At 43.5% G+C, this 12,500-nt stretch overlaps 1 protein-coding gene across 6 annotated transcripts in view; it reads left to right on the top strand.

Annotated features, from left to right (window-relative positions):
• Positions 1-12,500, top strand: part of plch1 (phospholipase C, eta 1) — a 61,385-nt gene that overhangs the window by 28,497 nt on the left and 20,388 nt on the right. For all 6 annotated transcript variants that reach the window (XM_035525184.1, XM_027029070.2, XM_027029069.2 and 3 more), the window contains 7 exons: positions 392-635; positions 2,813-2,942; positions 4,697-4,867; positions 7,627-7,720; positions 9,001-9,204; positions 9,617-9,737; positions 10,924-11,095. In XM_035525184.1, coding sequence (XP_035381077.1) covers positions 392-635; positions 2,813-2,942; positions 4,697-4,867; positions 7,627-7,720; positions 9,001-9,204; positions 9,617-9,737; positions 10,924-11,095 — 1,136 coding nt within the window. The remainder of the gene's footprint in view (positions 1-391; positions 636-2,812; positions 2,943-4,696; positions 4,868-7,626; positions 7,721-9,000; positions 9,205-9,616; positions 9,738-10,923; positions 11,096-12,500) is intronic.

The following is a 12,500-nucleotide window of genomic DNA, read 5'->3' as shown; positions in this document are numbered from 1 at the left end:
GACATGAAAAAGAGAGAGATAAAGAGAGAAAGATTGAGACAAGAAAAAGACTGAGATGGGAGAGAGAGAGAGAGAGAGAGAGAGAGAGAGAGAGAGAGAGAGAGAGAGAGAGAGAGAGAGAGTAAATGGGTACAGGGAATTTAGAAGTCCAACTTTTGTTTGTCTAAAAACTATTTTTATAACTCTGGGGTTGAATCTAGGATCTAATATTTTTATCACAGATAAAACAAATGGATTAATTGTTTACCAGAAGGAGTTTTGCAGTTATTACCATCCTTGTTCCCCCCTTCCCCCAGTTTGTAGGTAATCTCTGTTGATTTAAGTATTAAGCTCACACATGGGTGTATACACATTCTGACTGATTGATCACAGTCACTCTTTTCTCTCACAGTTACCATTGACTCACTCTACAAAGTCACAGAAGGACGCCAGTCCGACATCTTTCATCGCCATGCCGATGGAAACTTTGACCCTGGCTGCTGTTTCACCATTTACCATGGCAACCACATGGAGTCCCTGGACCTGGTGACATCCAGCATAGAGGAGGCACGGACGTGGGTGACTGGACTCCGCTACCTGATGGCTGGCATCAGTGACGAGGACTCACTGGCCAAGAGGCAACGAACACATGACCAATATCCTTCAGACTACTCAGGATGAATAGAATGACCAAGGGATGGATCAGTAGATGGAGAGATAATGGATGGATGGCTATATAGTAGGTGATGGATGGATGGATGGATGGATGGATTTTTGGATGTACAGCCAGAGGGATGGAATGTCTCTAACTGATTTAATGGCTGGTACAGACCAAGTTGTCAGTTGATGTGGGAATATCTGTTATCCGATGCTCTGTGAATGACTCCACAGTGGTACCTCATAAGGGAGGATAGAACCTAAACTTTTTTATCAGATAGGAGAACTCACCTCACCTCACCTCTTCTCTCCTCTCCTCTCCTTTCCTCTGGCTGTGAGCCTTGGATTGAGGAAGCATTAAGACATGATGGAAGGCATGCACCATCCAACTTCAGACAGCTAGTAAATCTTTTTCTGCAGAATGGCACAGTTCCTGCACACTCATGCTTTCCCACTAACACATGTGAAGGAAGCAAACACACACACTCACAGACACACACGCATGCATGCAGACACACACACACACATTCACCAGTGCGCCCATGCTCTCAAGAATGGGAAGGTTGATGGTTGATACAGGGTGATGTATAGCTACACTGCAGTATTTCTGTAAAACGGCAATCAATGACTAACAGCACACACACACATAATTACACTTATACACAAATACAAACATGCAAATATGTAAACAGGCAAACATACAAATGAACAGACATCATAGACATACAAAGACACACAAACGAGAATCATACTGACACACGTTTATTTGCCTGTTTGCATATTTGCATGTTTGTGTTTGTGTACAAGTGGAATTAATTGTTAATTAATTGTGTGTAAGTGCCCTTTACAAAAAGACTGCAGTTTCCAGCTATATGTCACCCTGTATCAACCGTCAGAGCTGGAGTCAACTCTATTCCTGCTTAGTGACACGAATAGAACACCAAAAAAAAGCAAAAATCTGTTCCCTGCGGTATAATGCAGTGTGGGAGGCAGGCAGAGCACAGATGAATCTGCCCATTTCAGAGCTCCAGCAGCAGAGGCACTTTTGGGGCTGGACCACCCGGAACCAACACTCTGAACAGACGCCCCCACCCTGAACAAACAACCCCACCCTGAACAGAATCCTCCACCCTGAACAGACTGAGCAGATCCCACCACCATAAGCAATCCCCTCCACTCCTCCACCCTGAAACACACAGACACACACACACCCACACACAGTAATCGCTGTCCTGCTTCACTATCTCTGCTAGGCACACACACTCTGCCAGCTGTCCGACTCATGCCATCAGAACACAGATGTTTGGTTTCTCGCAGCCCTGCTTAACTGTCTCTATTTCAACTCAGACACACACACACTCATACTCACACTACCTTGGCAGTATTTCACCCTCACATAAATTATATCAACAAATCCATATTAGTGTTAATTGAATATTAATTTTTAAATGGTTAGGTTTTAAATGCCACACAAAAGTGCATGTCTGTGGATAAAAAAAAAAAAAATCATATTCCATCCAGCTCCTGGGCAATAAGACATCATAACTCCCAATAGGGCTAATGAATTAGAAACTTGATGTGTTTTTGCCAAGGTGGTTTTTGCCCCCCCCCAAACAAACAAGAAAACAAAACCTACATATGCTTGAATCTTCTTTATTGATTCTAAATGCATTTTGAGTCTACAGCAGCGGGAACTCTCCAGTAGCCATTAACAGCTCACAGTAGTAGGGAATGAAGAACGCAGCCAGAAGAGCTGATTGTATGGTCAGGTTCACCAGGTGTACAGATCTCTCAGACAGAAAAGCAGTGCATATGTAGCACAGACGATGGAATTCACCACTGCTAATCTATGTTGGTGGGAGGTCTGATTTTCCAATACATGGTATAGTCATAGCAAAATGGTTGGCATGCTTGCATAAGAGTCACCGACAATGCTGCTGTTATTTTTTCAGAAGCTTCTGTTGTTGGTGTGGCTGAAATATGAAACAAAGCCTGTTTCTGTTCTGGATCACGTACCCTCCTGACGTTCTTCCACCAACTAACTCACTCCAGACACATTGTTTCCCCTTTAAAAACATTTATCTCTGTCCCTAGACAACTGTATCATCTCGACACTTCTACCCTTTTTATCTCTGATTTATTGTAAAATTAAAGTTTTCCTTAATCTTGAATGGACGTGGATGAAGCAGACATTCGAAGAGGCTGATAAAAATGGAGACGGACTATTAAACATTGACGAGATCTACCAGCTCCTGCACAAGATGAATGTCAACCTGCCTCGGCGTAAGGTGAAGCAGATGTTCCAGGTGAGCACAGGGAACATAGAACAAAACCCATGCCACATGAAAAAAGGTATTGGGGAAAAGAAAAGAAAAAGACCTTTTGCACTGTCTGTGTAGACTGGCAGAGCAGCATCCTAGGTATGCACTGGTCTGCTCACAGTAAGTCCAAACGAATCTGTGCAATAACTGAAACATGGGAGAAAGACCGCCCCTAAACTCACCACACTGGTTGAACCTTTTCCTTTCGTTTCCTTGTTTTTTTGTTGGAAAGCCATGAGCATCGTGGGCAGAATTTGGCAGTTTCACTAAAGCTGAATGTAATGGATGCATCTTTCTTTACAGGGGAAAAACATTCTGAAATATACGCCACCTCTTTGTTGTACCACATCTGTTCTCCATTCTATCTTATCTTTACAGATTTATTTAAGAATCTCCAGTATTCTCCCCGAGACACCTCTGAGACTTCAAGTAGTATTAGTAAACATACCCGAGTTGGCCTGTTCTGTTTCTCAGTGTCCCTACCATCTGCTTTTTGCGAAACCTAATAAAACCCATATGCTTATTTTCTCTGTATACTGCTTATTGGTTTGATCATAGATGGGCAGGGGGTTTGAATATGAATCCACCCCAGTGCCACAAACCCAATTTATATTCTTGCTCGGTTCTCCTCAGGCTGCTGTTCAGCCTAAAAACAGCCCTTTCTAGAAGTCTGAAACTTGGCGTGGTCTCCACTCTTTCTCCAAAGGGAGGGAGTGAAAGCCTTTCACCTCATCCTCACAATTACACGGGTTAGGCGGGAGATTAAGTGTGGTGATATTATTCATTGTTCCCGACTCTCGTCATTAATGCGCCTTAAAGAAGATTTCCTTCGCTCTGCTTCAGTAATTCCTGACTCTTTGGCAACAAAGGGATTGAATTATTGTAGCTACTGAGCCTTGTTGGGTATTCTTGGGTCCCTTTGAGGAGGAGAGGAAGATACAACAGGATAGAAGGAGACAATTCCATAGAGGAAGAGAGAATGAGAGATGGTAGAGGAGAGAAGAAAGACAGAGAAGGAATAAGAAAAAGACAGAAAGACAGGGGGAAGCAACAGAAGTTGAGAAGGGATCGAAAGATTGAGAGGAGATTTAATGGATTGATGTCTCAAGCCTTTGTTCTATTAGGATAAACAAAGGGCATTTTTGAGAGAGATGACAAAGCTTTCTGCTGTCAGTCTAGTTTGATTAGTGGTCTGTGGTGTGAATATGCACACTAACACTGTTGGTCATCTTTAATAGCCTCAGATACCCAACAAGACTACATTTTCTGGCAGAATTTAGCTGTGTTTGGATGGTGACAAAAATATTTGAAAGATTGATCACTTCTGCAGTCACAGTGGCAGCTACAGCTTCCATACTGCACAATGGAGCTGAGTCGTTCATCAACATTTCTCCAATGGGTGAAATATATATGAAAGGAACCAAGACTTTCTGGAATAAATCGTTCTTTGGTTTTGAATGTGCTATTACCCTATCCTGTTACACATTAGTTATTTTAACAGCTTGAAACTTAATCACAACCAAGTTAAAGCAGGAGCTGGTGAACTCAGAGAGTCACCGGCTCAACTTCAAATGTACCAAAGTCAAACTAAAAAAAGTTGAACTAAACAATGACTCTCATAGCAGTTTTCATGCTGTCTACATATTACTGCATGTCTTTCACTCTGTGTGGATCCACAGAATGTAGCATCACTTTCCAAAACATATCTTTTATTTCCCGTTTCACATGTGATGTCACAGGAAGCAGACACGGATGAGCAGCAGGGCACACTAACGTTTGAGGAGTTCAGCGTGTTCTACAGGATGATGTCACTGAGACGAGACCTCTTCCTGCTGCTCATGTGCTTCAGCGAGAAGAAAGATCACCTTACTGCTGAGGAGCTCGGCAACTTCCTGCGAGTGGAGCAAAAAGTCAGTGGTTAACCTGATTTTTATTTATTTTTTTTGCTATTAAAATTTTTTTTGTATCTTGAAGTGGGAGTTGATGTACCCCAGCAGGACTATCAGGGTTTATCATCCCTGTCCTGCAGGGAGGGTAGTGTAGGCCTTTACACCAGTTTTTCAACTACAAACAATGATTTTCAGTCAATTATGCAAACTGAGTGTACTGTTCAGTGATTAGAGAACAGTAAAGCTGGATTTAGATTGGAGGTCTGGTTTTGAGTTTACTAAGAGTTTGTTCTGCAACAATAATCCAATAAACTCAAAAATATATTGTTTTTAGCAAATATTTCTGGCACTTTGGCAGCAAATCTTTTGAGAAGTAAAGCCGGCAGGACCTGTAGTGCTTGGATCTTTTCCATCACTAGTGTCTCTGCTGTTTTGTGTCTCTTTTCACTTCATGACTTTGCAGTCTGTGGGGATGTTTGGCTTGATTTCACTCAGCCCCAGTGTCTCCACCACGTGCCATGTAGCCATAAAGAGCAGGCCCCTGCAGGAGGGCAGCCTGTCAGGCAATCAGTATTCTGCTGCCTCGTGGCTCTTTCCTAGGGCTGCTTATACCTGAAGCACTGGACAGTGTGCTTACAGACCTGTCATTGTTTGATGAGGAATGTGCTCCCCCTCTCTCCCATCATTCTTTGCTGCTGATTCAGGTGGTATCAGGGGGTCATGCTTTCATTTCTGTCGGTGTGTCTCTCTTGTATATTAAAACAGTAAAAAAAACAAAGACTGTTTCCAAACTTTTGATGGATAGCATATATACATGTATATAGAGGTAGTCAAAATTTTAGTGAAGTGCACATTTTCAGAGAAACAGAACAGCTGTGCCAGCAAAGCACTTCCGAAGTTCTAGAAGGTGGATCCAGTTTATGTGACAAAATGTAGATTGTAATGGAGACTGCCACTCAGGAAGGTAAAACACTGCAAACGTTCAATCACCTCACTGAACTCAGTCAGGCGCATCCAAAATTTGACTGGAACTGTATATCCTTCTTTTTATTCATTTCTTTTCATCTGCTTCTCTCTCTCCATTTCTGTGCTGGACACATTTGGTTGAGCCTCCACTAAGCCCCTCCAGTGCACACAGGCAGAAAGAGAAGGCTTGTGTGGCGGGCGTGAGGCAGGCCAGCCAGCTGCCTCCATGGATGAGCCCCGCCTCCCTTCTAAAATCAGCCTCCCTCTGTGACTGTCCTCCGCACACTTTCACTTCTCGCCTGCTCTGTGAACGAGGGAATGAAATAAGGGGAAAGGCTCCAAGAGTCATGGAAATTGATGTAAGAGAGAAAACTGGGAGAGGGAGATGGAGAGAATAGGAGAAAGTGATGGAGAGAGAGATAAGATGCACTAAAGGAAAAAGCTCACAGGGCACTGTATGCAATAAAAAGCAAATTCTACAACAGCATTGATATACCCATTTCAGTTTGGTCCAAATTATTTAATAATTTGGTAATGATACATGATAAAGTTAATAATATAGATGATGTAGTGTATTGCGTTGTATGGAAGTGAGGTATGGGGTCCACTCAGTCATCATAGCTACTCTAGATGGGACAAGCATTCAATAGAAACCCTGCATGTAGAATTCTGCCTAAATCCCCACCAATGCATGCAGGGCAGAATTAAGCCAATTTCCACTACCAGTAAACATACAAAAAAAGATGCTTATATTTCTGGATGCATCTAAAGACCAGTCCCTGAGAAACACTGCATTTAAAGACCAACCCCGAGAAGCACTGCATTTAAGTTTCAAGTTTGGTTTATTTGTCACATACATAGTCATACACAGTATAACTCGCAGTGAAATGGTTGAGAGTGCTTTAAAGACCAGTCCCTGAGAAACGCTCCATTTAAAGACCAGTCCTTGAGAAACACTGCATTTAAAGACCAGTCCCTGAGAAACACTGCATTTAAAGACCAGTCCCTGAGAAACACTGCATTTAAAGACCAGTCCCCGAGAAACACTGCATTTAAAGACCAGTCCCTGAGAAACACTGCATTTAAAGACCACTCCCTGAGAAACACTGCATCACTTTTGAACCCTAGCACAATTCCTTTTAGTCAGCTGGTTCTGAGGCTCACTAACCCTGTAACAACTACTACCTCTCTACAACCAGCCTCTCACCAGCACTACTACCAAATCTAAAACTAAATCAGATTATAAAGCAAAGTAAAAAATAACTGTTTGGAATTATTATTATTATTATTGTTATTATTATTACTGGTGGTGATAGTGTTTTTGTTATTATTATTATTATTATTATTATGTGAAGTTAAAAATGTAAACATTTTCAGTACTTTGGCAAAATTGTATTTTGTAGTCATGCCCATAGAGCCATCTTGACTTGACTAGACTTGATAGAGAGAGAGAGAGAGAGAGAGAGAGAGAGAGAGAAAGTAAGTGAGAGCAGAAGAGAGAGAGAGGAAGTGAGAGAGAGAGAGAGAGGAAGTGAGAGAGAGAGAGAGGAAGTGAGAGAGAGAGAGAGAGAGAAAAAGTAAGTGAGAGCAGAAGAGAGAGAGAGGAAGTGAGAGAGAGAGAGAGAGGAAGTGAGAGAGAGAGAGAGGAAGTGAGAGAGAGAGCGAGAGCGAGCAAATGTCACCTTCTGGAAGGACAGGAAAAGGGTGCTGTGATAAGTTTGACAGAAGGGTGACCCTCTGAGAAATGGAATGATGGATCATTTCATATGTGAGTCTGTGCTCTCTGTCAGCCTCTGTGTCCCCCCACTCCCCAGATGTCCAGTGTGACACCTGAGTACTGCCTGGACATCATCGGTAAATTTGAATTGTCTGAAGAAAACAAGGAGAAAGGCTTTCTGGGAATTGAAGGTGAGATCTGTCGGTCACTTGTGTTTCAATCAGACTTTTATCTTTCTTTCCATGCCTTGCGCTTCTCTCTGTCTGATGATGTAATTTGTAGTAGAAGAATGTATTCATATGGGTGTTCAGAATGCTTCAGGCTTTTCAGATTATTGCTGCTAAAGAGGGAGGCAGACAGACACACCGGCTGATATGCAGATGATTAGATACATACACAGACAGGCAGACAGACAGGAGGGGATGTATATACTTACCTGCAATGCAGTCCGCCTCATATCTAACCCCAGGGTGTGCTTACACATGAGAATGTGGTATCAGCTCTTCCCGCTGGTCAAAAAGCATGAGGGAAAGAGAAAGATGGATAGATGGATAGACAGATGGTTGTATAGATAGATGAAAAGAGCTAACGTTAAATGGATGAGCAGCTGCTGAACCTACGCGTATGAGTGTGTGTGTGTGTGTGTGTGTGTGTGTGTGTGTGTGTGTGTGTGTGTGTGTTGTAAATGGAAAAATGCTGTTTCAGTGATTTTTCTACATAGGGGTCTTCAGAGAGAAGGAAAGAGACAGAGAGAGAAGTATACATACACACATTTCTTCTCTTTCTCTCTGCTGGCTGAGTGGCCAGCGCTGCTGGAACCGATGCTCTCTGATCGAGTTAAACTGGCAATGCGTGGAGGGTGACTGCATAATCCACTCATTCAGTTACTTATTTTGTGTGTGTGTGGTGTATATGGTTATTTTAACATTTACAACATTTACATGTACTTCACTGTGTCTGTGTTCAGCTTTCTGTCTGTCAGTCTCAGGAAGAGTGTGCACTGTGGCTGTCCCTACTGCGATCCCAGCAACATTAGCCGATTGTCATGTGTGCTAGAGCTAATTCATTCACCATGGTGTTTCTGCTAGGAGTCCAATCACACACACAACCACTCACATAAGTGCACATGCAACCACACCCCACCCCACAATCACACACAAAGTCACACTTATGCAAACACAAACACTCACTCTCAAGGACAACCTTTCAGGCGCACACACACCCACACACATACACACACACACACACACACACACACACACACACACACACACACACACACACACACACACACACACACACACACACACCATTATGCACATTACAGACACACCGCTCAGGTTTCCCATAGTACTTTACTAGGAGGTATTTTTTCTTTTGCAAAGATGCCTTAATAGCTTCAACGAGTCATGCATCATCGTTCAATATACTTTGTCTCCTCTCCTCTTCCCTGCCTGCATTCTTTGTCCAGGCTTCACAAATTTCATGCGCAGCCCTGCGTGTGATGTCTTTAACCCTCTGCATAATGAGGTTAATCAGGACATGGACCAGCCTCTGTGTAATTACTTCATCGCCTCCTCGCACAACACCTACCTGACTGGAGACCAGCTCTTGTCTCACTCCAAGACGGACATGTATGCCTGGGTGTTGCAGGCTGGCTGCCGCTGTGTGGAAGGTATGTGAAGCATGGCTCTCGGCACATGGCTCTTAGCACACGCTAAACTCACACCCTCACACAGAGGTTCTCTTTTTGTTTGTTTCTTGTTTATTTGTTTTTAAGTGAAGGTCATCCCACAGGAGTAAACTGTTCCTTTCACTTGTACATTAACTCACATTAACTCCATGTACATTGCCTCGGCCTATCATCCCTGCTCAGCTCAGATCATTTGATTCAAACTGATTCTATAATCCATAAAATGATCTTTTATTCTATTCTTTCATACATTCATCTATATATCATTCCATCCAATTATGCACTTTTTTACAGAACAAGTATTTATGTATGGAAAAGTAAATGTATGTATTTATTGTGTGTGTGTGTGTGTGTGTGTGTGTGTGTGTGTGTGTGTGTGTGTGGGTGGGTGCAGTGGACTGCTGGGATGGTCCAGACGGTGAACCCATGGTCCAGCACGGATACACACTTACGTCCAAAATCAACTTCAAGTCCGTCATCGAGACCATCAACAAATACGCTTTTGTCAACAACGAGTACGTTCAAAAGCACTTAACAGAAGAGCATAAACATGACTTCATCTCTAATTGATCACAACCAGCCAGTTGTTTGAAAATCTAATTTCCAATTTCACACTGCCTTGTTGAGATGGTAAAGACACCTATAGTGCAGATGGCATGTTTATACTCTGTGTCACTGTAAGAGATAAAAACATTTGCATTGCATTTCTGGACACTGGCAGATTCTCCTGTCCAGCGCAGTCTGCACAAGTGCTTTGCTGTGTCCTTGGAAAACCAATCCTTAAGCTGGAACAAATGAGCTAGAGTCTAATGTTAAGACTTAGAATAATGCGCTGTCAATCTGTAAAAATATGACTGCTATCATGGTGTGATCCTTAATAGCTTCTGCTGCAGTTTATTAAAACAGTTTAAATGCTAACAGACAAATTTTTACTACAGTACCATGCGGGAGGTTAGTACCTTGTGCGTTTGTCTTCTTTAACGGCAGAGTGCCGCAGAGACATAGGCGGGGCACACTACATACCCATATACTCACACATGTTCACACACACTCTGTTGCTTATTCTGTCCACGGCGTTTCCCCCTTCCCCCTGGTCTGGGGCACCTGTCTCCTCTCATGCTGACACCACAGGGCATGTTTGGCTCTCTGACGGGCAAGATCTTAAGCGTCCACCTCCCTCTGAACCACATTTAATTTGCTTCCAATAGTGAACAAAAAGTAATTTTCACAGAAACGTAAGGTTTTAGCTCCAGCTCGCTCTTGGGTGCTTATGACAGATATTGCTACATGCAATATAAAAGCGGTATGAAATAGCCTTCCAGCCTGAGACACTCTGCTGCGTCAGAGCCCACAGTGTTCGCCCATGATTGAACACCACCGATGCCGGGTTCATCTTCTGCGTCTATTTGCTTATGGCTTTATCAGTGTGTGCGGATGACCAGGCCAGTGAAAGAGAGTTGGGCAGCAACTCACTGATGGTCTGAAGCAACTCTGTGCAAAGACCGAATGCTAACCTGAGCAACAGGGCGAGAGATGGAGACAGAGAGAGACAGAGAGTGCAAGTGACAGTGTGTGAAAAAAGAAAAAATGGACAGACTGTGATTGTTCAGTATGTAGAGGAAGACTTGAGATAAGCAGCTGCCATTTCCCACGTTACCATTCACTAACTGCTATCTTTCTCGTTCTCGCTGTTCTTCTCAGATACCCAGTCATTCTGTCCATAGAGAACCACTGCAACATTCAACAGCAAAAGAAGATAGCTCAGCATCTGAAGGAGATCTTTAAGGAGAAGCTGGATGTGGGAATGGTCCTCAACAGGGACTCCAAACATCTGCCTAGTCCCAACAGTCTGAAGGGCAAAATCTTGATAAAGGTAAAGCTTGATCGTGCATCATTCATTCACGACATGTTCTCATGCCAACCGCACTGGAACAATAAGATATAAAATGCGTTTGAACACAGGCTATGACTAACCTGGGACAATAGGGGCACTGGATCACTGCCATTCTGTCCAAAGCAGCAAAGGTGCATGTCAGAAATGGAAAATGGGTCCATTCTTGGAGTGTTTAGAAAATTAATGAAATTCTAGCGTTCTCTTAACAGGTTAGGGAAGCGAATACCTGCCAATCAGAGAGAGTAAAGTTAATGGGTCCAGCCCACCTGGCACATCCCTGTTTTCCCTGCTCTGATTGGATAAGGGGTGAATGTTGACTCACCATCAGCTTGGTAGAAAATAAATGGCATGCATGAGAGTGGTGAGGTTGTCCCAGCAGTGAGAGAGCGAAGCACAGTCTGGAGACTGCGTGTGAAGTGCTTACAGGAACAGAGTGGTGAAGGTTTTCTCGCGTCACTCTGGACGCCACAAGGGCTGGTGCTGTCTAAAGAAGCTCTGGACAGATGGTAGGACCAGCAGGGTTCGCAGCAGGACACCTTCAAATGAGGAAGTGGGGATACTGGTCTATCAAAACAAAGATGCCCCCTCTCTTCCCCAAACCTGCCTTCTCTGAACCCGTTTTGCTGCACGGCTTCTCAACGCCCCATCAGCTCTGCTACTGTCACACACACAAACAAACATTCCATCACACTCACTTGTACAGACACCTGAATGAACAAGCGGCTCTTGCACTCACCTTTATAAATGTGCACGTGCATAGACACACACACACACACACACAGACAGAGGATGGGACCCTGTCACTTTGCCCCTCCACCCCTGAGGTTTAACGTCTGTTGGGTGGGATGAAGCTCAGTATTGAGTTTTCCTCGCTACCACTTCCTTCACAAGCAACATTCTCACAAGGTGAAGAATGGTTAGAAAGAAAAAGAAAGAGACAGAGGAGAAAGACCGACAGAGTGTCAGACAGAGGGGGAGACAGAGGACACAGAGAGAAGGAGAGTGGCTTTTAAGTACCATTAAAGGAATCTCTTTGTACAGCTACTTTCTCCTCCAACATGGACTATTTGTCTCCAGGCCGCCATGTGCTCTGCATTCTGAGTGAAGCTAATTTGCTTCCCCCTGGCGACTATGTAAAATCAGTGCAGACTGTCTGGGGAGAGTCTCAGAGTCAACAGGTGTAACCTGAGCAGAATGTCCCTCAAGGGACAGAGCTGCACTCAGCCAGACAAGTTCACTAAAACCCAGTGCTAATGCCTGTCCTGGGAAAACAAGGTAATTAGATTTATGAATTCCCTTTTTGTGAGAAACTGCAGATGATGGTACCGAACGTCCAGATTTTACTGGACCATGTCTCATCCTGGTTAAGAGTGTGCACTTTAAG

Source organism: Electrophorus electricus, chromosome 4 (assembly GCF_013358815.1).
Source record: "Electrophorus electricus isolate fEleEle1 chromosome 4, fEleEle1.pri, whole genome shotgun sequence".
NCBI classification, from domain to species: domain Eukaryota; kingdom Metazoa; phylum Chordata; class Actinopteri; order Gymnotiformes; family Gymnotidae; genus Electrophorus; species Electrophorus electricus.
The sequence above is the reverse complement of the archived record's forward strand: the minus strand, read 5'-3'. Positions and strand labels throughout refer to the sequence as shown.